Source organism: Aulonocara sp. 'chitande type north' Nkhata Bay, linkage group LG7, assembly GCF_057382095.1.
Source record: "Aulonocara sp. 'chitande type north' Nkhata Bay isolate Kocher_YH1m ecotype deep benthic linkage group LG7, A_spYH_male_GT1.1, whole genome shotgun sequence".
Lineage (NCBI taxonomy): Eukaryota > Metazoa > Chordata > Actinopteri > Cichliformes > Cichlidae > Aulonocara > Aulonocara sp. 'chitande type north' Nkhata Bay.
The window spans coordinates 39,410,461-39,434,482 of NC_141350.1; the positions used below are offsets into that span (position 1 = coordinate 39,410,461).

Here is a 24,022-nt window from a genome sequence, read left to right on the forward strand (position 1 = left end):
TTTTCTGTTTTCTATATTTTTATATTTCTGTGGGAAGCGTGGGCATTTTTGTCCATAGATTTCTTTTTTATTTATGGTTAAAATTAATGTTCAGATCCAAGAACACTAATAAAATGATGTTCCAGTAATCCTGTGTCCTGTCAGATGTGTATTCATGGTAATGATGAGCTATTTACATATTATATCATTGTCCCTTTAAAGACCCAATATTGTTTTTTTTGGACCTCATAAAACACATTGTTGTCAAGTGGACAATGTCTCCAGAAAACACAATAGAGTCTGGTTGGTGTGTATCAGTGTATCTAGACTTCTATAGGGAGTGTATGAGGTCTGAAGTGACCCAAATTTTTTTCAGATTTTTTCGAACACTTTAACCTCGCTCCCTTGGCTCTAAGTCCTTTCAAAAGGGTAGTCCACTTAAACCACCACCGGGCGGATTGACGTAGTATAGTCCCGCCATACCACATAGACCCGTATGTGTGTGTGTGTGTGTGTGTGTGTGTGTGTGTGTGTGTGTGTGTGTGTGTGTGTGCGTGTGTGTGTGGTATGGATTGACATTTGACCTGCGCTGTACCTGGGCTCCGGGGACATTTCGACTTTTTGCTGTGTATTCATGTGTCCCCCTAAAACATGACTTGTAAATGCATTTTTAAGTGTCTAAATAATAATTTTTTCTACTTCTTATGAGGTCATTATTTATCTTTTGACCTGTATTTGCTTAAACTGTAGTGTAAATTCATTTATTAAACTATAATTAAAAGATTTTCTGATTTTCTTAAAAGTCCACCTATACCCCCTCACCTGATTTTTGTGTATTCCAGTGTATTGCACAGCGACGTTTCGAGTTAGAGTGGATGTGTGTAGGTACTGCAATTTAATACACATTTTCAATACACACGGCCGGAAGTCATTGTGATTGGTAGGCTATATATATGGGCGGTACCTACAGGAAACGGCGCCACAACTTTCGCGCGCGTGCCCTTTAACAAGTGTATGTCGACGGCAATACGAAGACGGATTAAAAACACAAAGGTAAGCCTTTTTTAATGTAAAATGCACCATGACTTTAATACTATATGAAATTATAGGTGCACAGGCCTATATTAAACTGGTTTAATTTATGCTTTATGGACTGTTAGTGAGTCTTTGAAGAAGTAAAACGGCCCCAGCGTTTGTCATTGAGTAAATAAAATAGGGCTGACGACTAACCGCGTCAACGCGATAAAGCGGGCTAACCCGTGTTAGGATTTACTCGGTGTTAAAGCATTATTGTGGCTTAAACGTGTTAATGCCGACATCGCGACTAACGCGATTAACAATTAAACCAGCGCAGTCTGAGTCAAAATCCCTGATGTCGCTGTTAGCTAATTTCGGGCAGTTTGTCCAATGTCTGTCCATTCTGCTGACAGCCCTAAAATAAAAGCAAGGGTATAAGTGTATTTAGTCGTGTATTTATTTATATGCCTGAAGAAAAAACTTCTTACAGTTTTGATGCCTAAGCTTTCTCAGTACTTGTATCACTCTCTGCAGTCGCCATTACAGAAATGTCACATGTCGCCATTTTGAGTACTAGGCCTTTAACATTTTAAAAGAAGGCATAAATTAGCACTATGAATAAGTCAGCTGTGTTTATGCTGTAAACTACACTACTGCTAGTTCTGCTACTACTGATGATGATGACAATGATGACGATAATCGTAATACTTTATATGCTTTGGTAATACAGCCAATCGTACAGGAGAACATGCGAAGGAGACGCATTCCTCCACGGGAGGATGCAGTCTGTCATGTTTCTGCTGGAAGGGACAAACTGGGACTTGATATCCACTACATAAATGCCTTCAAAGGTAAGTTGGTCTTTAGTTTGGATTAGATTTGGAGTTTGTCACTTTGTCTTTTGTCACTCACTTGGTATGCCTCTGCAATTCAGGTCGGGGCATTTTCACGACTGTTCCATTCCAAAAAGGAGACTTTCTTTTGGAATACAGAGGTAAACTCATAACAAAAGAAGAATGTGAGCGGAGACACAGAGTTTATCATGACAGCCTGAAGGTGTTCATGTTTGAATTCAAGTTTGATGGAAAACTCTGGTGGTGCGTATTATATCAGTGTAGTTTGATTAAGATTAAATTACACATTGCTTTTGATTTATGAAAAAAAAGCTTCCTAACTAGTTAAGCTAATACTTTTTTGCCTAACCCCACAGTGTGGATGCATCTCAAGAAGATGGGTCATTAGGCAGACTTGTCAACGACAACCACATCAGTCCAAGTGCTAAGATGAAAATATTAAATATCAATGGAAAGCCCCATCTATGCTTATTTGCAAGCAGAGACATAAGTCCAGGTGAAGAAATAGACTATAATTATGGTGACTCGGATTGGCTCTGGAGATGCAAGGTATTTCTACAATTGTACTTTTTGGAACTGATAAATTGCATACCCTAAGCCATTTTTACATTTGTACCTACTCAAATTGGCTTAACGTGACTTACGGCATCTAGTTTTTCACTGAAATTGAGTATCACCTACTGTGCCTGGGGTAACTATAGCAATGCAGCCGAGCATCCAGTGATATAAATGCCACAGCAAGCATGGACGTCAAGGTGACAAAATGCCTGCTGCTCAGTCTATACTTTAGTGTTCAATTCAGGGATCACGCTGTTAATTTTGGTCGCTATTTCAAACATTTCAGAGTTTCAAAAATGATGGCTTGGATTTTCACGAAGGAGGCGCACTCATAACTTATCGAGTGACACCATTGACCAGCCACCTGGTGGCATTCAGTCTATGTCAAATTTTCTGATCACTTTGGATCACTTGGAACCTTGGTGCAGTAGTTACTGAAAAACTACATGGTACTATAACCTACTGGAAAAACAGGGGTAGGTACTAATGGAAAACAGGCAATTGTGATGGCTGCCACATCAAAGCCCTCTAAAAGCACTAAAAAAATATCAGCAGGTATGCAGAAATAAAAAATGGCTTTCGGTTTCTAAATTTTAACAGTGATTGATGTTTAATGTGATTCTACACAGCAAAATCTCCAGTGTTAAATTAACACTGGAGAGTGTCTATAAGGGTCCACACCTCTGAGTGTTAAATACAACACTGTTGAGTGTTAAATTAACACTTTTGACAGTGTTATATGTTTAAAAGTAACCTAGTCAGTTTTGAAGATTAACAATGGCTAACACTGAGCAGTGCTGATTTTCTAACACTGGAAAATAACTCAAAATGTTAGAAATATTCCAGTGTTAGAAAATCAGCACTGCTCAGTGTTAGTCTTTGTTAATCTTCAAAACTGACTAGGTTACTTTTAAACATATAACACTGTCAAAAGTGTTAATTCAACACTCAACAGTGTTGTGTGGACCCATATAGACACTCTCTAGTGTTAATTTAACACTGGAGATTTTGCTGTGTAGCCTCTTTAGTTAGATTCATTTTAAATTTTGTCCCTCGAAGATAAATGGGCCCTAGTGACAGTTCGTTGCTGCTACAGGTGATTGTTTTACTCCTTTAGCAATGGCTTAAAAAATAAAGAAATCACACTGACTATTTGTCTCTTAATCATAGGGCCTTAAATTCTCTATACATGACAGTGAATATTTTAAAGACAATAGCTTGAAACTTATCTTTCTCATACAGTTTATTTAATGTTTCAAAATCCTCTTCAAAAATGCACTGTATATTCATTTTCTATCTGTTACACACGAAGACGGAGACCAGCCAGATTCAGAAGACTGTGAGCTGCCTAAAGCCGCAACCAAACAGCTTTCCAAACAATGATCTGGACCTGAAACATCCAGAGCCTGAAAGGGTAAATATAATCCAGTGTACCACTTAATGAACTAATAATTTAATCTATCATCATTCTTTATGGATGCTGTGTGTGTGTGTGTTTGGCAGTCACCTGGGTGTGATGTGATTTACATGGACCGTGGCTTGTAGGTCCTTTTCATTGTTTCAAAGTGCAAGTCTGGATAACATCTGAGTGTGTGTGTGTGTGTTAACCACCCAAATGTGACTTAGGAGGACCACACTGTTATTGGGGGACTCCGTCAAAGTTTGCTTCATGGTGACATCACTCTGGTTTTAGGAGGGGTCTTCTCGTATGTCTTGACAGTTTGACCTACAGCATGCAGAACTGACTGCATGTGCTTTGTTTCTATGTTGAAATTTTTTGAAACTCAGGCTTGAACATTAAGATGTATAGTACTATACAACTTCTTAACTTGTTTTAGGCACTTTTTACTGCTTTAGTGCATGGGCTCTCTCTGGCTGTGTACTCTGGCTTCTTCCCACAGTCCAAAGATGTAGCTTATGGGGTTAGGTTAACTGGTGATTCAAAACTGCCCTTTGGTGTGAATGCAAATGCTTGTCCTTCCATGTTAGACTGGTGATCTGTCCAGGTTGTACTGCCCTATGGTAGCTGGTATAGGCCCCAAAACTGCTACCCCACAATCCTGATAAGGATAAGTGGAAGAGGATGGATGATTGCAAAGGAATCAGTTGTTAATTATTGTAGCCAGTATTTTTTTCAGAAGAAAACATTTCTTGAGTGGAAAGCCCCCCCCCCCCCCCCACACACACACACACACACACACACACACACACACACATGCAAATTAAAAACAGAAGCACAGGCCTGCCCAGTACAGTTGCAAGAAGAGCACTTGGTCTAATCTTTGTGCCATCTTTTCTTTGTTGCAGGATCTTGATGAAGAAATGCCTCAGCAAGGCTCAGAAGCCATGCATTCTTCTTCAGTGCAAGATTTTGAAGAGGTAACATTGACCTAGGACAGATTTTAATGAATGTTTCTCATGCACGATGTGTACCTTACGCTATTTGCCGATAGTGAAATGGTCTATTCATCCTCTTGAGTGATGCATTTTTAGTAACTGTCAGATTACTGTTCTTTTGTCTTCATTCTCTATCTGTTACACACGAAGACTGAGACCAGCCAGATTCAGAAGACTGTGAGCTGCCTAAAGCCGCAACCAAACAGCTTTCCAAACAATGATCTGGACCTGAAACATCCAGAGCCTGAAAGGGTAAATATAATCCAGTGTACCACTTAATGAACTAATAATTTAATCTATCATCATTCTTTATGGATGCTGTGTGTGTGTGTGTTTGGCTGTCACCTGGGTGTGATGTGATTTACATGGACCGTGGCTTGTAGGTCCTTTTCATTGTTTCAAAGTGCAAGTCTGGATAACATCTGAGTGTGTGTGTGTGTGTGTTAACCACCCAAATGTGACTTAGGAGGACCACATTGTTATTGGGGGACTCCGTCAAAGTTTGCTTCATGGTGACATCACTCTGGTTTTAGGAGGGGTCTTCTCGTATGTCTTGACAGTTTGACCTACAGCATGCAGAACTGACTGCATGTGCTTTGTTTCTATGTTGAAATTTTTTGAAACTCAGGCTTGAACATTAAGATAGATAGTACTATACAACTTCTTAACTTGTTTTAGGCACTTTTTACTGCTTTAGTGCATGGGCTCTCTCTGGCTGTGTACTCTGGCTTCTTCCCACAGTCCAAAGATGTAGCTTATGGGGTTAGGTTAACTGGTGATTCAAAACTGCCCTTTGGTGTGAATGCAAATGCTTGTCCTTCCATGTTAGACTGGTGATCTGTCCAGGTTGTACTGCCCTATGGTAGCTGGTATAGGCCCCAAAACTGCTACCCCACAATCCTGATAAGGATAAGTGGAAGAGGATGGATGATTGCAAAGGAATCAGTTGTTAATTATTGTAGCCAGTATTTTTTTCAGAAGAAAACATTTCTTGAGTGGAAAGCCCCCCCCACCCCCACCCCCCCACACACACACACACACACACATGCAAATTAAAAACAGAAGCACAGGCCTGCCCAGTACAGTTGCAAGAAGAGCACTTGGTCTAATCTTTGTGCCATCTTTTCTTTGTTGCAGGATCTTGATGAAGAAATGCCTCAGCAAGGCTCAGAAGCCATGCATTCTTCTTCAGTGCAAGATTTTGAAGAGGTAACATTGACCTAGGACAGATTTTAATGAATGTTTCTCATGCACGATGTGTACCTTACGCTATTTGCCGATAGTGAAATGGTCTATTCATCCTCTTGAGTGATGCATTTTTAGTAACTGTCAGATTACTGTTCTTTTGTCTTCATTCTCTATCTGTTACACACGAAGACTGAGACCAGCCAGATTCAGAAGACTGTGAGCTGCCTAAAGCCGCAACCAAACAGCTTTCCAAACAATGATCTGGACCTGAAACATCCAGAGCCTGAAAGGGTAAATATAATCCAGTGTACCACTTAATGAACTAATAATTTAATCTATCATCATTCTTTATGGATGCTGTGTGTGTGTGTGTTTGGCTGTCACCTGGGTGTGATGTGATTTACATGGACCGTGGCTTGTAGGTCCTTTTCATTGTTTCAAAGTGCAAGTCTGGATAACATCTGAGTGTGTGTGTGTGTGTGTGTGTGTTAACCACCCAAATGTGACTTAGGAGGACCACACTGTTATTGGGGGACTCCGTCAAAGTTTGCTTCATGGTGACATCACTCTGGTTTTAGGAGGGGTCTTCTCGTATGTCTTGACAGTTTGACCTACAGCATGCAGAACTGACTGCATGTGCTTTGTTTCTATGTTGAAATTTTTTGAAACTCAGGCTTGAACATTAAGATAGATAGTACTATACAACTTCTTAACTTGTTTTAGGCACTTTTTACTGCTTTAGTGCATGGGCTCTCTCTGGCTGTGTACTCTGGCTTCTTCCCACAGTCCAAAGATGTAGCTTATGGGGTTAGGTTAACTGGTGATTCAAAACTGCCCTTTGGTGTGAATGCAAATGCTTGTCCTTCCATGTTAGACTGGTGATCTGTCCAGGTTGTACTGCCCTATGGTAGCTGGTATAGGCCCCAAAACTGCTACCCCACAATCCTGATAAGGATAAGTGGAAGAGGATGGATGATTGCAAAGGAATCAGTTGTTAATTATTGTAGCCAGTATTTTTTTCAGAAGAAAACATTTCTTGAGTGGAAAGCCCCCCCCACACACACACACACACACACACATGCAAATTAAAAACAGAAGCACAGGCCTGCCCAGTACAGTTGCAAGAAGAGCACTTGGTCTAATCTTTGTGCCATCTTTTCTTTGTTGCAGGATCTTGATGAAGAAATGCCTCAGCAAGGCTCAGAAGCCATGCATTCTTCTTCAGTGCAAGATTTTGAAGAGGTAACATTGACCTAGGACAGATTTTAATGAATGTTTCTCATGCACGATGTGTACCTTACGCTATTTGCCGATAGTGAAATGGTCTATTCATCCTCTTGAGTGATGCATTTTTAGTAACTGTCAGATTACTGTTCTTTTGTCTTCATTCTCTATCTGTTACACACGAAGACTGAGACCAGCCAGATTCAGAAGACTGTGAGCTGCCTAAAGCCGCAACCAAACAGCTTTCCAAACAATGATCTGGACCTGAAACATCCAGAGCCTGAAAGGGTAAATATAATCCAGTGTACCACTTAATGAACTAATAATTTAATCTATCATCATTCTTTATGGATGCTGTGTGTGTGTGTGTTTGGCAGTCACCTGGGTGTGATGTGATTTACATGGACCGTGGCTTGTAGGTCCTTTTCATTGTTTCAAAGTGCAAGTCTGGATAACATCTGAGTGTGTGTGTGTGTGTGTGTGTGTGTGTTAACCACCCAAATGTGACTTAGGAGGACCACACTGTTATTGGGGGACTCCGTCAAAGTTTGCTTCATGGTGACATCACTCTGGTTTTAGGAGGGGTCTTCTCGTATGTCTTGACAGTTTGACCTACAGCATGCAGAACTGACTGCATGTGCTTTGTTTCTATGTTGAAATTTTTTGAAACTCAGGCTTGAACATTAAGATAGATAGTACTATACAACTTCTTAACTTGTTTTAGGCACTTTTTACTGCTGGTAGTGCATGGGCTCTCTCTGGCTGTGTACTCTGGCTTCTTCCCACAGTCCAAAGATGTAGCTTATGGGGTTAGGTTAACTGGTGATTCAAAACTGCCCTTTGGTGTGAATGCAAATGCTTGTCCTTCCATGTTAGACTGGTGATCTGTCCAGGTTGTACTGCCCTATGGTAGCTGGTATAGGCCCCAAAACTGCTACCCCACAATCCTGATAAGGATAAGTGGAAGAGGATGGATGATTGCAAAGGAATCAGTTGTTAATTATTGTAGCCAGTATTTTTTTCAGAAGAAAACATTTCTTGAGTGGAAAGCCCCCCCCCCCCCCCCCCACACACACACACACACATGCAAATTAAAAACAGAAGCACAGGCCTGCCCAGTACAGTTGCAAGAAGAGCACTTGGTCTAATCTTTGTGCCATCTTTTCTTTGTTGCAGGATCTTGATGAAGAAATGCCTCAGCAAGGCTCAGAAGCCATGCATTCTTCTTCAGTGCAAGATTTTGAAGAGGTAACATTGACCTAGGACAGATTTTAATGAATGTTTCTCATGCACGATGTGTACCTTACGCTATTTGCCGATAGTGAAATGGTCTATTCATCCTCTTGAGTGATGCATTTTTAGTAACTGTCAGATTACTGTTCTTTTGTCTTCATTCTCTATCTGTTACACACGAAGACTGAGACCAGCCAGATTCAGAAGACTGTGAGCTGCCTAAAGCCGCAACCAAACAGCTTTCCAAACAATGATCTGGACCTGAAACATCCAGAGCCTGAAAGGGTAAATATAATCCAGTGTACCACTTAATGAACTAATAATTTAATCTATCATCATTCTTTATGGATGCTGTGTGTGTGTGTGTTTGGCAGTCACCTGGGTGTGATGTGATTTACATGGACCGTGGCTTGTAGGTCCTTTTCATTGTTTCAAAGTGCAAGTCTGGATAACATCTGAGTGTGTGTGTGTGTGTGTGTTAACCACCCAAATGTGACTTAGGAGGACCACACTGTTATTGGGGGACTCCGTCAAAGTTTGCTTCATGGTGACATCACTCTGGTTTTAGGAGGGGTCTTCTCGTATGTCTTGACAGTTTGACCTACAGCATGCAGAACTGACTGCATGTGCTTTGTTTCTATGTTGAAATTTTTTGAAACTCAGGCTTGAACATTAAGATAGATAGTACTATACAACTTCTTAACTTGTTTTAGGCACTTTTTACTGCTTTAGTGCATGGGCTCTCTCTGGCTGTGTACTCTGGCTTCTTCCCACAGTCCAAAGATGTAGCTTATGGGGTTAGGTTAACTGGTGATTCAAAACTGCCCTTTGGTGTGAATGCAAATGCTTGTCCTTCCATGTTAGACTGGTGATCTGTCCAGGTTGTACTGCCCTATGGTAGCTGGTATAGGCCCCAAAACTGCTACCCCACAATCCTGATAAGGATAAGTGGAAGAGGATGGATGATTGCAAAGGAATCAGTTGTTAATTATTGTAGCCAGTATTTTTTTCAGAAGAAAACATTTCTTGAGTGGAAAGCCCCCCCCCACCCCCCCACACACACACACACACACACATGCAAATTAAAAACAGAAGCACAGGCCTGCCCAGTACAGTTGCAAGAAGAGCACTTGGTCTAATCTTTGTGCCATCTTTTCTTTGTTGCAGGATCTTGATGAAGAAATGCCTCAGCAAGGCTCAGAAGCCATGCATTCTTCTTCAGTGCAAGATTTTGAAGAGGTAACATTGACCTAGGACAGATTTTAATGAATGTTTCTCATGCACGATGTGTACCTTACGCTATTTGCCGATAGTGAAATGGTTTATTCATCCTCTTGAGTGATGCATTTTTAGTAACTGTCAGATTACTGTTCTTTTGTCTTCATTCTCTATCTGTTACACACGAAGACTGAGACCAGCCAGATTCAGAAGACTGTGAGCTGCCTAAAGCCGCAACCAAACAGCTTTCCAAACAATGATCTGGACCTGAAACATCCAGAGCCTGAAAGGGTAAATATAATCCAGTGTACCACTTAATGAACTAATAATTTAATCTATCATCATTCTTTATGGATGCTGTGTGTGTGTGTGTTTGGCTGTCACCTGGGTGTGATGTGATTTACATGGACCGTGGCTTGTAGGTCCTTTTCATTGTTTCAAAGTGCAAGTCTGGATAACATCTGAGTGTGTGTGTGTGTGTTAACCACCCAAATGTGACTTAGGAGGACCACACTGTTATTGGGGGACTCCGTCAAAGTTTGCTTCATGGTGACATCACTCTGGTTTTAGGAGGGGTCTTCTCGTATGTCTTGACAGTTTGACCTACAGCATGCAGAACTGACTGCATGTGCTTTGTTTCTATGTTGAAATTTTTTGAAACTCAGGCTTGAACATTAAGATAGATAGTACTATACAACTTCTTAACTTGTTTTAGGCACTTTTTACTGCTTTAGTGCATGGGCTCTCTCTGGCTGTGTACTCTGGCTTCTTCCCACAGTCCAAAGATGTAGCTTATGGGGTTAGGTTAACTGGTGATTCAAAACTGCCCTTTGGTGTGAATGCAAATGCTTGTCCTTCCATGTTAGACTGGTGATCTGTCCAGGTTGTACTGCCCTATGGTAGCTGGTATAGGCCCCAAAACTGCTACCCCACAATCCTGATAAGGATAAGTGGAAGAGGATGGATGATTGCAAAGGAATCAGTTGTTAATTATTGTAGCCAGTATTTTTTTCAGAAGAAAACATTTCTTGAGTGGAAAGCCCCCCCCCCCCCACACACACACACACACACACACACACACACACACACATGCAAATTAAAAACAGAAGCACAGGCCTGCCCAGTACAGTTGCAAGAAGAGCACTTGGTCTAATCTTTGTGCCATCTTTTCTTTGTTGCAGGATCTTGATGAAGAAATGCCTCAGCAAGGCTCAGAAGCCATGCATTCTTCTTCAGTGCAAGATTTTGAAGAGGTAACATTGACCTAGGACAGATTTTAATGAATGTTTCTCATGCACGATGTGTACCTTACGCTATTTGCCGATAGTGAAATGGTTTATTCATCCTCTTGAGTGATGCATTTTTAGTAACTGTCAGATTACTGTTCTTTTGTCTTCATTCTCTATCTGTTACACACGAAGACTGAGACCAGCCAGATTCAGAAGACTGTGAGCTGCCTAAAGCCGCAACCAAACAGCTTTCCAAACAATGATCTGGACCTGAAACATCCAGAGCCTGAAAGGGTAAATATAATCCAGTGTACCACTTAATGAACTAATAATTTAATCTATCATCATTCTTTATGGATGCTGTGTGTGTGTGTGTTTGGCTGTCACCTGGGTGTGATGTGATTTACATGGACCGTGGCTTGTAGGTCCTTTTCATTGTTTCAAAGTGCAAGTCTGGATAACATCTGAGTGTGTGTGTGTGTGTTAACCACCCAAATGTGACTTAGGAGGACCACACTGTTATTGGGGGACTCCGTCAAAGTTTGCTTCATGGTGACATCACTCTGGTTTTAGGAGGGGTCTTCTCGTATGTCTTGACAGTTTGACCTACAGCATGCAGAACTGACTGCATGTGCTTTGTTTCTATGTTGAAATTTTTTGAAACTCAGGCTTGAACATTAAGATGTATAGTACTATACAACTTCTTAACTTGTTTTAGGCACTTTTTACTGCTTTAGTGCATGGGCTCTCTCTGGCTGTGTACTCTGGCTTCTTCCCACAGTCCAAAGATGTAGCTTATGGGGTTAGGTTAACTGGTGATTCAAAACTGCCCTTTGGTGTGAATGCAAATGCTTGTCCTTCCATGTTAGACTGGTGATCTGTCCAGGTTGTACTGCCCTATGGTAGCTGGTATAGGCCCCAAAACTGCTACCCCACAATCCTGATAAGGATAAGTGGAAGAGGATGGATGATTGCAAAGGAATCAGTTGTTAATTATTGTAGCCAGTATTTTTTTCAGAAGAAAACATTTCTTGAGTGGAAAGCCCCCCCCCCCCCCACACACACACACACACACACACATGCAAATTAAAAACAGAAGCACAGGCCTGCCCAGTACAGTTGCAAGAAGAGCACTTGGTCTAATCTTTGTGCCATCTTTTCTTTGTTGCAGGATCTTGATGAAGAAATGCCTCAGCAAGGCTCAGAAGCCATGCATTCTTCTTCAGTGCAAGATTTTGAAGAGGTAACATTGACCTAGGACAGATTTTAATGAATGTTTCTCATGCACGATGTGTACCTTACGCTATTTGCCGATAGTGAAATGGTCTATTCATCCTCTTGAGTGATGCATTTTTAGTAACTGTCAGATTACTGTTCTTTTGTCTTCATTCTCTATCTGTTACACACGAAGACTGAGACCAGCCAGATTCAGAAGACTGTGAGCTGCCTAAAGCCGCAACCAAACAGCTTTCCAAACAATGATCTGGACCTGAAACATCCAGAGCCTGAAAGGGTAAATATAATCCAGTGTACCACTTAATGAACTAATAATTTAATCTATCATCATTCTTTATGGATGCTGTGTGTGTGTGTGTGTTTGGCAGTCACCTGGGTGTGATGTGATTTACATGGACGAAGTTTATTAGTTGATATCTGCAACTGAATTGAAAACACCTCACCTTTCCAACTGTCCAAAACAAATAAATGTTGCAATATTTTGCTAACAGTGTCACAATCATCGTCTGGTGTGCACAACAATATCATCTTTGGACAAGTGCATTCAGTGTGTGGGACTGGTTTCCTCCCTCAAGTGGCTTGGCTATAAGTGCAAAGGTGAGACATTTAGTGAATAGGTACATTATATAGTAAAAAGCATTAATGGAGTTCAACAAGTTAAGACTAGCTGAAATGAACACTGCTCCCTTTTTAATTAATGGGTGGTCACGTCTAATTAAAGAAATGTAGTATTACCTCATTGGTGCAGGACCTTGTAAAAATGGTATACTTGGGATTGTCCTCAATTCCCCATTCCATAACATAAACTGCTCAAAATAATAAAGGGAACACTTAAACAATGCGATGTTACTCCAAGTCAGTCACACTTCTGTTATATCAAACTGTTCACTTAGGAAGTAACACTGACAACCAGTTTCACATGCTGTTTTGCAAATAGAGTAGACAACAAGTGGAAATTATAGTCAATTCACCATAATAAAGGACTGGTTCTGCAGGTGGTGACCACAGACCACTTCTCAGCACTTATTCTTTCTGGCTGATGTTATGGTCACTTTTGAATGCTGGCGGTGATTTCATTTTAGTGGTAGCATGAGACAGTCTACAACCCACACAAGTGGCTCAGGTAGTGCAGCTCATCTAGCGTAGCACATCAATGTGAGCTGTGGCAAGAAGGTTTGCTGTGTCTGTTAGTGTAGTGTCCAGAGCATGGAGGTGCTACCTGGATGTGGAGTAGGCCATAGGAGGGCAACAACCCAGCAGCAGGCCTTAAATAGTAAAACTATGTACTATAATTTCCAGTATTTGCTCTGTTTTTTGTCATATCTCGTTGTTAATGTGAGGTTTTTGGGGGGGTTGTATGTGTTTGGTTTTTTTGGGGTTTTTTTTCCCCCACAATTTCTCAGATGAAATTGCATTAAGTGATGCTGAAACAAAGGACAGTGAGAGTGAATCAGATGATGATGACACATCACTCACAATGTCGGCGTGTGGCACCAGTGAGCCTGTACATGCAGTAGCTGATTCCACAAACACAGCGCAGCCCCAAGACACTGTAGATTGTGGTAAGTTACCACTAGCTTGGTTTCTGTGGATAAAATGTTTGTTACAAATATTAAAACTTAATCAAATTGTGTAATCAGCAGATGAAGGACTACTCACAATGCCTGCAGCAAGTGAGACTGCTGCTCCCTCTGAAGGTAAGGGGTGCAGTTGGTTCTCGAAGCTTATTATTGTTTCATCACTTTGCAACATATGGCAAACTGCAGAGTGGTGGCAAAAAGTCACTTGGATGAGTGACAAAATGTTTCTCCCACTGAAAACGCTACGTCCAGATTAACAGAATCAACGTTTTGGGATTTACTTACCTGGATGATTGAGCATGCATCAAGAGACTTTTATTCAACTTTTTATTCAGTCTTTTATTCACAGCGGAACACTAAATGTTGTCTCATTTTAGAAATTTGATAAATTTTCAAACAGAATTTTAGCTCGTTTTGATATTGATGGTAGCAACACATTTCAGAAGTTAGTACAGGGTAGCATCCATTCTTTTAACAAGCAAATGTTTTTTGTTTTTTTTGTTTGGTTTTTTGTTTGTTTTAACTACTACTACTTTATATATCTTCCAGAGAAAAATGCTGCTCAATCCCACAATTCCCGAAGAGCTCCCAAAAACATGTGGTCCAAGGCTGAGGTTGCTGCAGTGATGAGGCATTTGAAAGACCACATAAACGAAGGGAAACTAGCCACCAAAAATGAATGCAGTCATTGCAAATTGGTAGAAGATCCGGTGTTGGCAGGAAGAACAGTTCAAAACATAAGAGATTTTGTAAGAAACAGAGGATTAACTGCAAAAAGGCAGAAAAAAATGAACTAAAATAACTGTTTAGAGAGCTGTGGTTTTACATCTTGGTCAGATTGCCAATTGTTGTTAACACTGATGTTCTGTTTAAAGAAAAAAAAGTTCTTGTTAAATACAGAAGTAGTTTGTATTTCATAATTTTTACATTTAATTTATTTAGGGTTTTTTTTGACGGGTTATATTTAAAATAAAAAATTATAAATGCATATTTTCTCCCCTTAATATTTACCTTTAAACTATTAAAATTCATTTTAAATGTTTTTAATTTTTCTGTTTTCTATATTTTTATATTTCTGTGGGAAGCGTGGGCATTTTTGTCCATAGATTTCTTTTTTTATTTATGGTTAAAATTAATGTTCAGATCCAAGAACACTAATAAAATGATGTTCCAGTAATCCTGTGTCCTGTCAGATGTGTATTCATGGTAATGATGAGCTATTTAAATATTACATCATTGTCCCTTTAAAGACCCAATATTGCTTTTTTTGGACCTCATAAAACACATTGTTGTCAAGTGGACAATGTCTCCAGAAAACACAATAGAGTCTGGTTGGTGTGTATCAGTGTATCTAGACTTCTATAGGGAGTGTATGAGGTCTGAAGTGACCCAAATTTTTTTCAGATTTTTTCGAACACTTTAACCTCGCTCCCTTGGCTCTAAGTCCTTTCAAAAGGGTAGTCCACTTAAACCACCACCGGGCGGATTGACGTAGTATAGTCCCGCCATACCACATAGACCCGTATGTGTGTGTGTGTGTGTGTGTGTGTGTGTGTGTGTGTGTGTGTGTGTGTGTGTGTGTGTGTGTGTGCACGCATGCGTGTTTGCCTCATGGCAGGTATTCTTGATAAAAAGTGCACCCTCAGCCATTAAGGATTACGTTCAACTGATGTTTTTGATGGAAGGCAGATTGCAGTGTGTTTACATGTGTATTTGCTCAGCTTGAGTAGTCTTAATAAGAAAAGTCCCTCTCTGCTGAAGAACTATCTAGTTGTGTTTTGCCATATAAAGACCGATTAAACTGATTGAAAATTGAAAATGTCAAACTAACCAATGAACAAAAAAATACTGTGCTGGTTTTCTTTCTGGATTCGTTGAAGGTTTTTGACACAACTGATCATGTCACCTTGGAGGATATTGTATTATAGATTTACCCAAGCAAAACTATAGCTTGGCTTTCAAATTACTTGCCTACTAGAACACAAAAACACACATTTTGCTGGGCCTTCCTTCCTGTATCCAAAAAGGATGCCTCCATATTATTCCGTTCTTTGATGGGCCTTCCTTCTCATCACACCCTTTATCCAACTATATCCCTTGATAGCACCAAAGCTCTTCCCATACATAAAAATGATGTTTTGATTTTAATACATTCATTTATTTCTGCCTTTACCCAGATGATACAGTTCTCTACTGCTCATACCTGTCAATAGAACAGACACTTGGTTTCCTACAGTGTGTCTTATATGTTGCTGAGTCCCAGTAATAGTAGTAGTAGTAATGCTTAGTTATAAATACAGACACATCCAACTTTATACTGTTTTAAAATGGAAAAGAGTCATCATTTAAGATGAGACACCATCATCTACACCCGACTAAAACCCATGCTGTTCTTTTTTGATTTATTTTTATTACTGGGTATAAGAATTGTTAATATCACAACTTTCTCTGTGTTGTTACTAACTGAGCATCTCTGTATGCTCACAGGTTTTTCCATTTGTTCACTTTTATATATAAAAATCTCACCTCAGTTCACTTTTAGAAATATTTTAAATATTCCTAAAATTTCTAATATTTGTTTTCCTGGACTGATCTACAGAAAGACCTGCAAACTTAGTCTAGTGGAATTTAAGTCATTTACAGAGAATCAAAAAATAGAACAGTGGTCAAGGGGATTTCTCTTAAATCTGTGTTTTGTGTAAAATTGTATCTGTTTTTTATATTGAGTTTCTTAATCACATATGATCTGAATATTGTAAGTAACATCTGTACTGGTTTGTATTTGATTATGTGCATAAATGTTACAATCCCTGCTGTCATCTTAGCCACATCACTTCTCAAAACTTTTATTCCAGTTAAGCTTAAGGAAATGATTAAAGGGTCACTATAGCTTTAAGCCAAACAACATACGCTTTTAATTTAGGATGTTTCATGTGGGTCTTATTCAGACTGTGATAGGCATGGTTGATCTGAGCTCGTTCAGACATGGTTACTTTTTGTGTGCACTGAGGATTTTATGGTTGTCTTTGTTTGCACAGGTTTTTTTTTTTTCAAAGCACTGTTTGGAAACAGCTCTGAGCATGTCTCTCCTATTTCATTGCTATGTTTAAGTCAGAATTGATTTGGGTTTTTTTGTGGGGTTTCATGACCGATGATCAGATCTATCTATTCAAAGGTCAGCCTTGAATGTAATCTATTCCTGTTTGTCGTTTAAGAAACAGAAGAGCTGGTCATTAACATCACTGCAAGATACACATTATTGGCACGTACTCATACTTACACATCAAAAATGCTTTTATCTTAAAGCTGTTGATTAACTGTCAGTATTAGAATTAGAATATTAGAAACAGAAAAAAAACTCAGACAGTGTTTTTCATTGAAATGATATGTAGATATATTTCACATATATCTTCTCACTGTCTGAACTAATCATCAGCAGTAAGAAGGAAACTGAACTAAACAGAATAAAGAAGTTACAGATAACTTAATCAGAGGGAAAGAAAGCTGCGTGTTTCCTTGTGACAGAGGGAGAGAGCAGAGTGCTTCAAGCTGTGTTTTAATTAATTGTGTAGCACAATGCAGTACTTTTAACTGTTCTTTAACAGGTTTTAAAAAGAGGTATCACTCCAATTTAAGTTGACAATGCAGATGAGAGTGACTCTTAGACCCTGGAGCAATGTGAGATGAAACTCTGATATGCACGTACAGGTAAGTAAGTAGATAATATACACTATATAGACAAAAGTACTGAGGCACCTACACATAACATCTACAGGAGCTGCTAGACCAGGGATGGGCAACTCCAGGCCTGGAGGGCCAGTGTCCTACAGGCTTTATATGTGTCCTTGATCCAACACAGCTGATTTAAATGGCTAAATGACCTCCTCAGCATGTCTTGAAGTTCTCCAGAGGCCTGGTAATGAACTAATCATTTGATTCAGGTGTGTTCACCCAAGTGATAGGACACTGGTCCTCCAGTCCTGGAGTTGCCCCCCTTGCTAGACCATGGGATGTCATTAAGTAAACGGTGCACAGTTTGTTGTGTTGATGTTACTGCCAGTGGAGGTTTGGAACTCTGCAGGTACTCAGTTAGCAGAGCATTGGTGACTATACCGCTCAGCACCTCTCTTTAACAGGAAGAAACCTCTGGCAGAAGCAGGCTTAGGGAGAAGCAGCCATCTGCCACTCCAGGTTGGGAGTGAGGGAAAGAAGACTAGATAAAGAGAGCCAGAGATTAAAGATATCTATTATTAATCTCAAATAATAACTAAATGCTATAGTCATGACATAACCAGGAGGGAAAACATTTCACAAACTGATTTATTGCAACACTAGCATCCTATTACAGAACTACCCATACAGAAAAGAAATAGTAAAAACTTATATGTGATTACTCATGAAAGTGGCCACTTTCATGAGTAAATCATATAAGGCTTACATGATTTACTCATGAAAGTGGCCACTTTCTCATTACTTTCATACATTGTTTCATTATATAATTTTTCAAGGGATCTTATATCTGTTTTCACTCTTATATGCTTTTCATACAAGTTTCACACAAGACAGATACAAACTTTATAAGATTTATATATATCTTTTCCATATGGGTATGCTCAAATTTAGTGAGCTCTTAAGTACAACCCATTCTTTCCTAAATGTTTGTAAAATGGCTAGGTGTTTGATTTTATACACCTGCAGCAATTGGACCGAAAACATCTGAATTCAAAGATTAAGACATGTGGCTCATATATCTTGGTGAAAGTTATAGAGGGAATTAAAAGGTACTCAAGTATATAACACAAACTGATCATTGCTAAAGTTATGATTAAGTAAAGTTTTTGAATGAACTCCTACTTGTTTGTGTGAAAATATTAATTAATCTCATTCATCCATGTCAAAATTGCATGCTGTATTTAACTATTCATTCACCCAGCAAGCTCCCTGAGAATTATTCTAGTGCTAATCTCACCCTACTTCCACCCACGTTCTTGTCAAGACTCATAATTCATAAGGCAAGCGGAGATCAGAAAAAGGTGAGGATGAAAAAGTAAACATTGTATGCATAAGAGTGCACACTGCTGCATTTGCAGTTATTTTGCTTCTATAATTTAAAACCATCAGTTGAATGAGTGAACTGGTTCTATAAGGCAAACAGTTGCACGGGCTCTTTGTTATCCAGATCATCCAGTGGCCTTCATTGTTATTTCAGTTCCATGGGAGGAGGTGGGAAATGAAGCAGGGATTTGAGGGTGTCTGGGGGTGAATAACTGTGGACAGCTGCAATGTGTGCACTGAAAGTATTATCATTTGATTGTGATGTGTTCCTTTCAGTGGACTGTGATGTGTTTATTCTATTCAGTATGTTTTATGTTTGCTTATCTCGTGTAAGAATGTGACTGTGATTCAAACATAATGAGCAGATGTATAATTGAGGACAACTGAACAAATAGTCACAGCCTGGTTTAAGCATAGTTGGTTCAAGTTAAAAGCGACCCCTGTCATGAGGTAGGGAAAAACCAAAAGGTCTAAAAAATGTGTCAGACAGGAGGAGCTTTGGGAAAACATGGCTCAGCTGACGTTGCCCAGTGTGCTCATCAACAGGAATGCTAAAATCTGAAATGGCAAACCTGATTTTTTGATCCCCTCTTGAGTGCTGCTCAGCTCTCTTGAACCAAGTGAGATGTCAGTTTGATGAGTACATGAGAAGGATAAAAATGTTTGCTGTATCAGAGAACTTGCTCCTGGAAACAGGGATGTAATAATACTCCACAACAGTGGGCATTTTATTAAACAAACTGTTTTTTGGTTTTGGGGGTGTTTTTTTTTTTTTTTTTTTGTTCCATACAAACAGTTCACAGTGTGACATTAAAACTGCCTAATATTGAGTAGGCTCGTGGGGTTTCAGCAATCTTAGTTTTATTGCAGTCCTGTATAAAATAAGAAACTTTGATATGACATAAAGTTGGATGTAAATAGACAACAGGAGGTAGAAAGTTTTGACAGCAAACAGAGAAAATATAAAAGCAATGATTTAAAACGTGAAATAGCATTTTACTGTAGAAGGCTCATGAGTCAGTGTCTTAATAAAATGTGAAATCAGAATGAAATGAAACAAAAAACAAACAAACAAAAAAACAACAACATATGAGTCCCAAGTCCCAAGCTTGAAGGTTTGTTCACATTGTTTATATAAAAAAATGTTTTTTGTATGTACATTTGTGTATTTGTGAATGTGCTTTTGTTAAAACCAAAGTCAAAGCATGGTTGAATGTGTTGCTTCTTGTTATGTCTGATGAATTTATTGATGTAATATTTGTTTTCTTAAAAAGAAATGTCTTTACTGACAGGTGACAAACGTCTGTGGCCGAAACGATTGATATACATGAAATAATGATAACAACAACAATAACAACAACAAAGAAACTGTTTATAAAATAATTTCACACTGTATCATCAAAATTGTTACTTTTAAATTACCTGAATAATTTCATTATAGATCTTTTTTTTTTCCAAAATCAAGCTGAAATGGCACATTTACAAGTTACAGAATTCAGAATCAGAATACTACAGTTATTATGCTTGTTAGTTTTCCCTGTTTAAAAACATTTATTTAAAACCTTGTCTTTAAAACCATAAGTGCTTAACGCAGTCTTCTCTCTCTCTAACCTACCATTGTTGCTCTCTCTGCACTGTCTACATCCTTAAAATATCTCAGGACTAAAATATTGTTCATTTTCAAGTAACTAAGTAACAAACAGTGATCAAACAAATGCTACTGACAGTAGTTTGATCCCTGATCACATGTCATGTGGCTTGCAGTTAAAATTCCCAAGCTACAAGCTGCCAGGCTTCATCATTTAGTCGCAAAAGATTAAAAATAAGATTGTAACCTCCTTCCAACTAGGGAAAAATCAGTGGTTGCCTGAGGACTGCAGTGCAATCTTTTGCTGCCAGAGACTGATGGAAATTAGTTGTGGGAACCAGCTGGTCATCCAGAGGTTGAGAACAACCCAACAACTGGGTGACCACTTTATATCACAAGGGAGGCAACCTGTCTCCATGCACCAGCTTGCACCAGTAACCAGCTGCATCAGCAATGCAGCTCTTTATGATGGAGGATTTGACTTAACTGGTTGGTACTGAGTTGTACTCTAGTTTATTGGTGTCTCGATTTACTAACATTACTTTTAAAAGGCAGCTGACTCCAAATGGCAGCAGACCTGGTGCTCATCTGCAAAGCAGATATTTCAAAGTCCATGTGACTGTTTTCTAGTAAGTCTTTTTTTTTTAAACCTAGCAGGGATTGACCTACTTATGAAGAGAAATGAAAGGCTAAAAATAATGTGGTTGTTTCTGTAAGATAGCTACCTATGTTAGTTTCTCTCCATGTCACAATGCTAAGGTACTTAATACATTTTACTGGGCATATTTACCTACAAGCTACATATATTAACTTACCTTTAGCTCTGTTGTGACGAGGCACTTGTTCATGGTAGAGGTGGGTTGAAGGTTTTGTGAAAGGTTTCCTTTTGATGTCACTGATCCAGTGACATCAAAAGACTCAGTTACATGTTTGTGTTGTTCTAAAACTCTTACTGACCCATGTTATTTTTTGTGGACCGTATCATGGATTAAAACACATTTAAGGACAATTAGCCCCATGTATAGCAAAGGTAATGAGTGTGTGTTACCAAATCTGATATAAAATATATTGCTCATGCTTGATTTAATCAAACTCAAATTAGTAAATGTGTTTAATTTTTTTTTTTTCAAAATACAGATGACTGTTGTCCAGGCCTTAGATAAATCATTCAGTGCCAATCGTTCCTCCATGTCAGGAAAAACCTTTGGCTGTGTCCACCACAAGCATCAATTGACACTGCTCCTGGACTGCTTATTACTCCCTTTTGTTAAGCTATCTGTAACATTATTAATAAACCTTTGATGGGTAAAATTATGAGACCATGAGAAAACATCTTAATGTTTATTTTTTGCTCTTTATTTTAAAGCAAACTGTTGTGAAATCAGCAACAGCTTTACTTTAGCTGTGTAATAAATAGATGCTTTTGTTTGTTTTTTTCTTCTTCTTCTTTTTTTCCCTAACCAGAGGAGCACTTTCTCTAAACATCTGTCAAAGACTGTTAGCTAAATAGGCTTTTTGGTAAACTGAGGCAGGATCCTCAACTGATGAAAGCTGACTAACACAGGAGAATTAGATTTTACATTGGAAGTACTACGCTCCTCAAAAACAGAGCTTTTCTTTTTCCATCTCTGCCTTAATCAGCTGTGTTAGAGTTTATATTTTGATTGCAAATCAGCGCATCATAAAGCTGCTTTCTGCCTTATTAATTGGCCAGCCATAGTGTCACATGCTTCACCACTGTATCACACAATAAGAGCTTATAAGATGCACCCAAACCCAGACGAACATAAACATTTGGCCATACAATATGTACATATTAATTGAATGCATTAAATGACATTTCAGATGGTCACAGTCACATTTGTTTTATCCATAATATTACAGATACATATACACACGCAAGAGTAAATTGTGTCTTAGATTTTGTATTAGGTTTACTTTAGGTTAGGTTCATTGATTTTAGTAAATACATTGCCCTTTAGTAAAATGAAAGAATTTTCATTTATCAATCTATATATCTGTACATTCAGCAACCTTTAGCAGTTATTGACTTCTTCAAATAACCTTACCTTACTTTTCTTGTAGAATTCTGATGGAGGCTTCTGACTGAGAAATATTTCAAGTTCTGTGTTTGACAAAAATTAAAGTCTCTTAGTATTAAAATCAATTAAGAAAAACCTTTTAGGGTGACAATTACCTCAAGGCTGGGAACATTAAGAAATAGTCCAGATGAGACAAATGCTGAAAGACATCAGAATGTTAATAAAATTCAAGGCAGCTCACCAAAAGTACGAAAATTCAAGCTAAACACTGGTTTGCACAACTCTCCACAAGGGAACTGCAGCATGCAAGGCTGATGAATAAGAAATACTAACTAGTCACCAAATTACTTCAACACTTTACCCACCAGAGTGTTTGAACTTTTCATTTGTAATTCACTAATCACTGAAAAAAAATCCCCTTTTTTCTTTTTACTATACAGAGCAGAAACGTTTTACACTATCACATAACATGAAAACACCAATTGCTGGAGTATTTTATTATTGGCAGAGAAAGCTTTAAGAAAAACCACCAATAGATTAAAAGCCAGAAAAGTATTTATTAATATCGATTTTAATAAGTTAATAGTCTGTATCCTCCGAGTTTGTGTTTGTTTTTATAGACTTTTGTCTTTATGCTGTCCAGAATTTAATGAAGCTTAGTTGATCCTTTGTTGGTTTGTTTCAGCATCCTGGCTGTGAATCATTGTTCACTGTTGTTGTTGTTTTTTTTCTTGTAGTTTGCTTGTTTCCTGTACCTCCCAGAGGCCTTTAGTTTGTTCCAGAGTCTGAAATCTTCCGGTGCTGCACCTTTCTTATTAATCTTCTTGTGTACCAGTATTTTCAGAATTTTTTTCGGCCACCTCGTTTTCACATTTGTATTGTATTGGGCTTCTTTTTATTTTTTTATCATTTTATGTATTTATACATAGATTTATTCCTGGACATTATGCAAGTATGCATCTATTCATTGACTTTACTTTTGATCTTCATATGCATCATATTGGCTGTAAAAGCAAACCGAAACAAAAAAGAAGACAATAAGAGATGCATACAAGTCAACATGTCAATGCAAAGGAATGCTTAGGCAGATTATGTGCTTGTGTAAGTATGTGGCCCACTGCCATATTGATTGTTTTACAAGATGCATGCTCAGGGTTTGAAGTGTCTTTGTGTATGGAATCTACCGTCCTTTGCCATCTCATGCAATATATGCATCTGGGGGAGAAAAAAAGTAGGACACTGTACAGATAGGCCAAATATCAGAATAAGTTACAAAAAAAAGAAAACATGAGAAATTGAAAGACTGGAAGTAAAAGTGTAGGGAAAAAAATAGGACAAATAGGGAAGAAAAAAATCTCATCTTCTGAACAAGGGCCAGATGTAGAATTAAAATCCCCCTTTTTGTGTTTAGTATGCTAAACACGTTGTCGATCACTCATCACTATCCAACTGCCTTGGCACTTAGGGCAGCTCTATCTCTCCCTCTCTCCGAGCCTTTGATGCCAGCTGAGCAGGAGAACAGGATGGGGGGAGGGGGGGGGGGGGGAGCACGCGGTGCAGATGTTAAGTGTGAAGTTGAGTTGACATGCTGTGTGCAAAATATATCACAAGTGAGCTCACATGG

The 24,022-nt window shown here is 38.8% G+C and overlaps 1 protein-coding gene across 1 annotated transcript; it reads left to right on the forward strand.

Moving 5' to 3' along the window:
* The first annotated feature begins 552 nt into the window (after positions 1-552).
* On the forward strand, positions 553-14,890 carry LOC147325703 (uncharacterized). The gene is made up of 23 exons (XM_086300329.1): positions 553-1,032; positions 1,727-1,847; positions 1,931-2,093; positions 2,207-2,399; positions 3,721-3,822; positions 4,716-4,787; positions 4,956-5,057; positions 5,943-6,014; positions 6,183-6,284; positions 7,164-7,235; positions 7,404-7,505; positions 8,394-8,465; positions 8,634-8,735; positions 9,618-9,689; positions 9,858-9,959; positions 10,850-10,921; positions 11,090-11,191; positions 12,069-12,140; positions 12,309-12,410; positions 12,625-12,730; positions 13,537-13,695; positions 13,774-13,830; positions 14,263-14,890. The coding sequence occupies exons 1-23, from the start codon at positions 994-996 to the stop codon at positions 14,508-14,510; spliced, it is 2,406 nt and encodes an 801-aa protein (XP_086156455.1). The 5' UTR covers positions 553-993; the 3' UTR covers positions 14,511-14,890.
* The last annotated feature ends 9,132 nt before the right edge of the window (positions 14,891-24,022 follow it).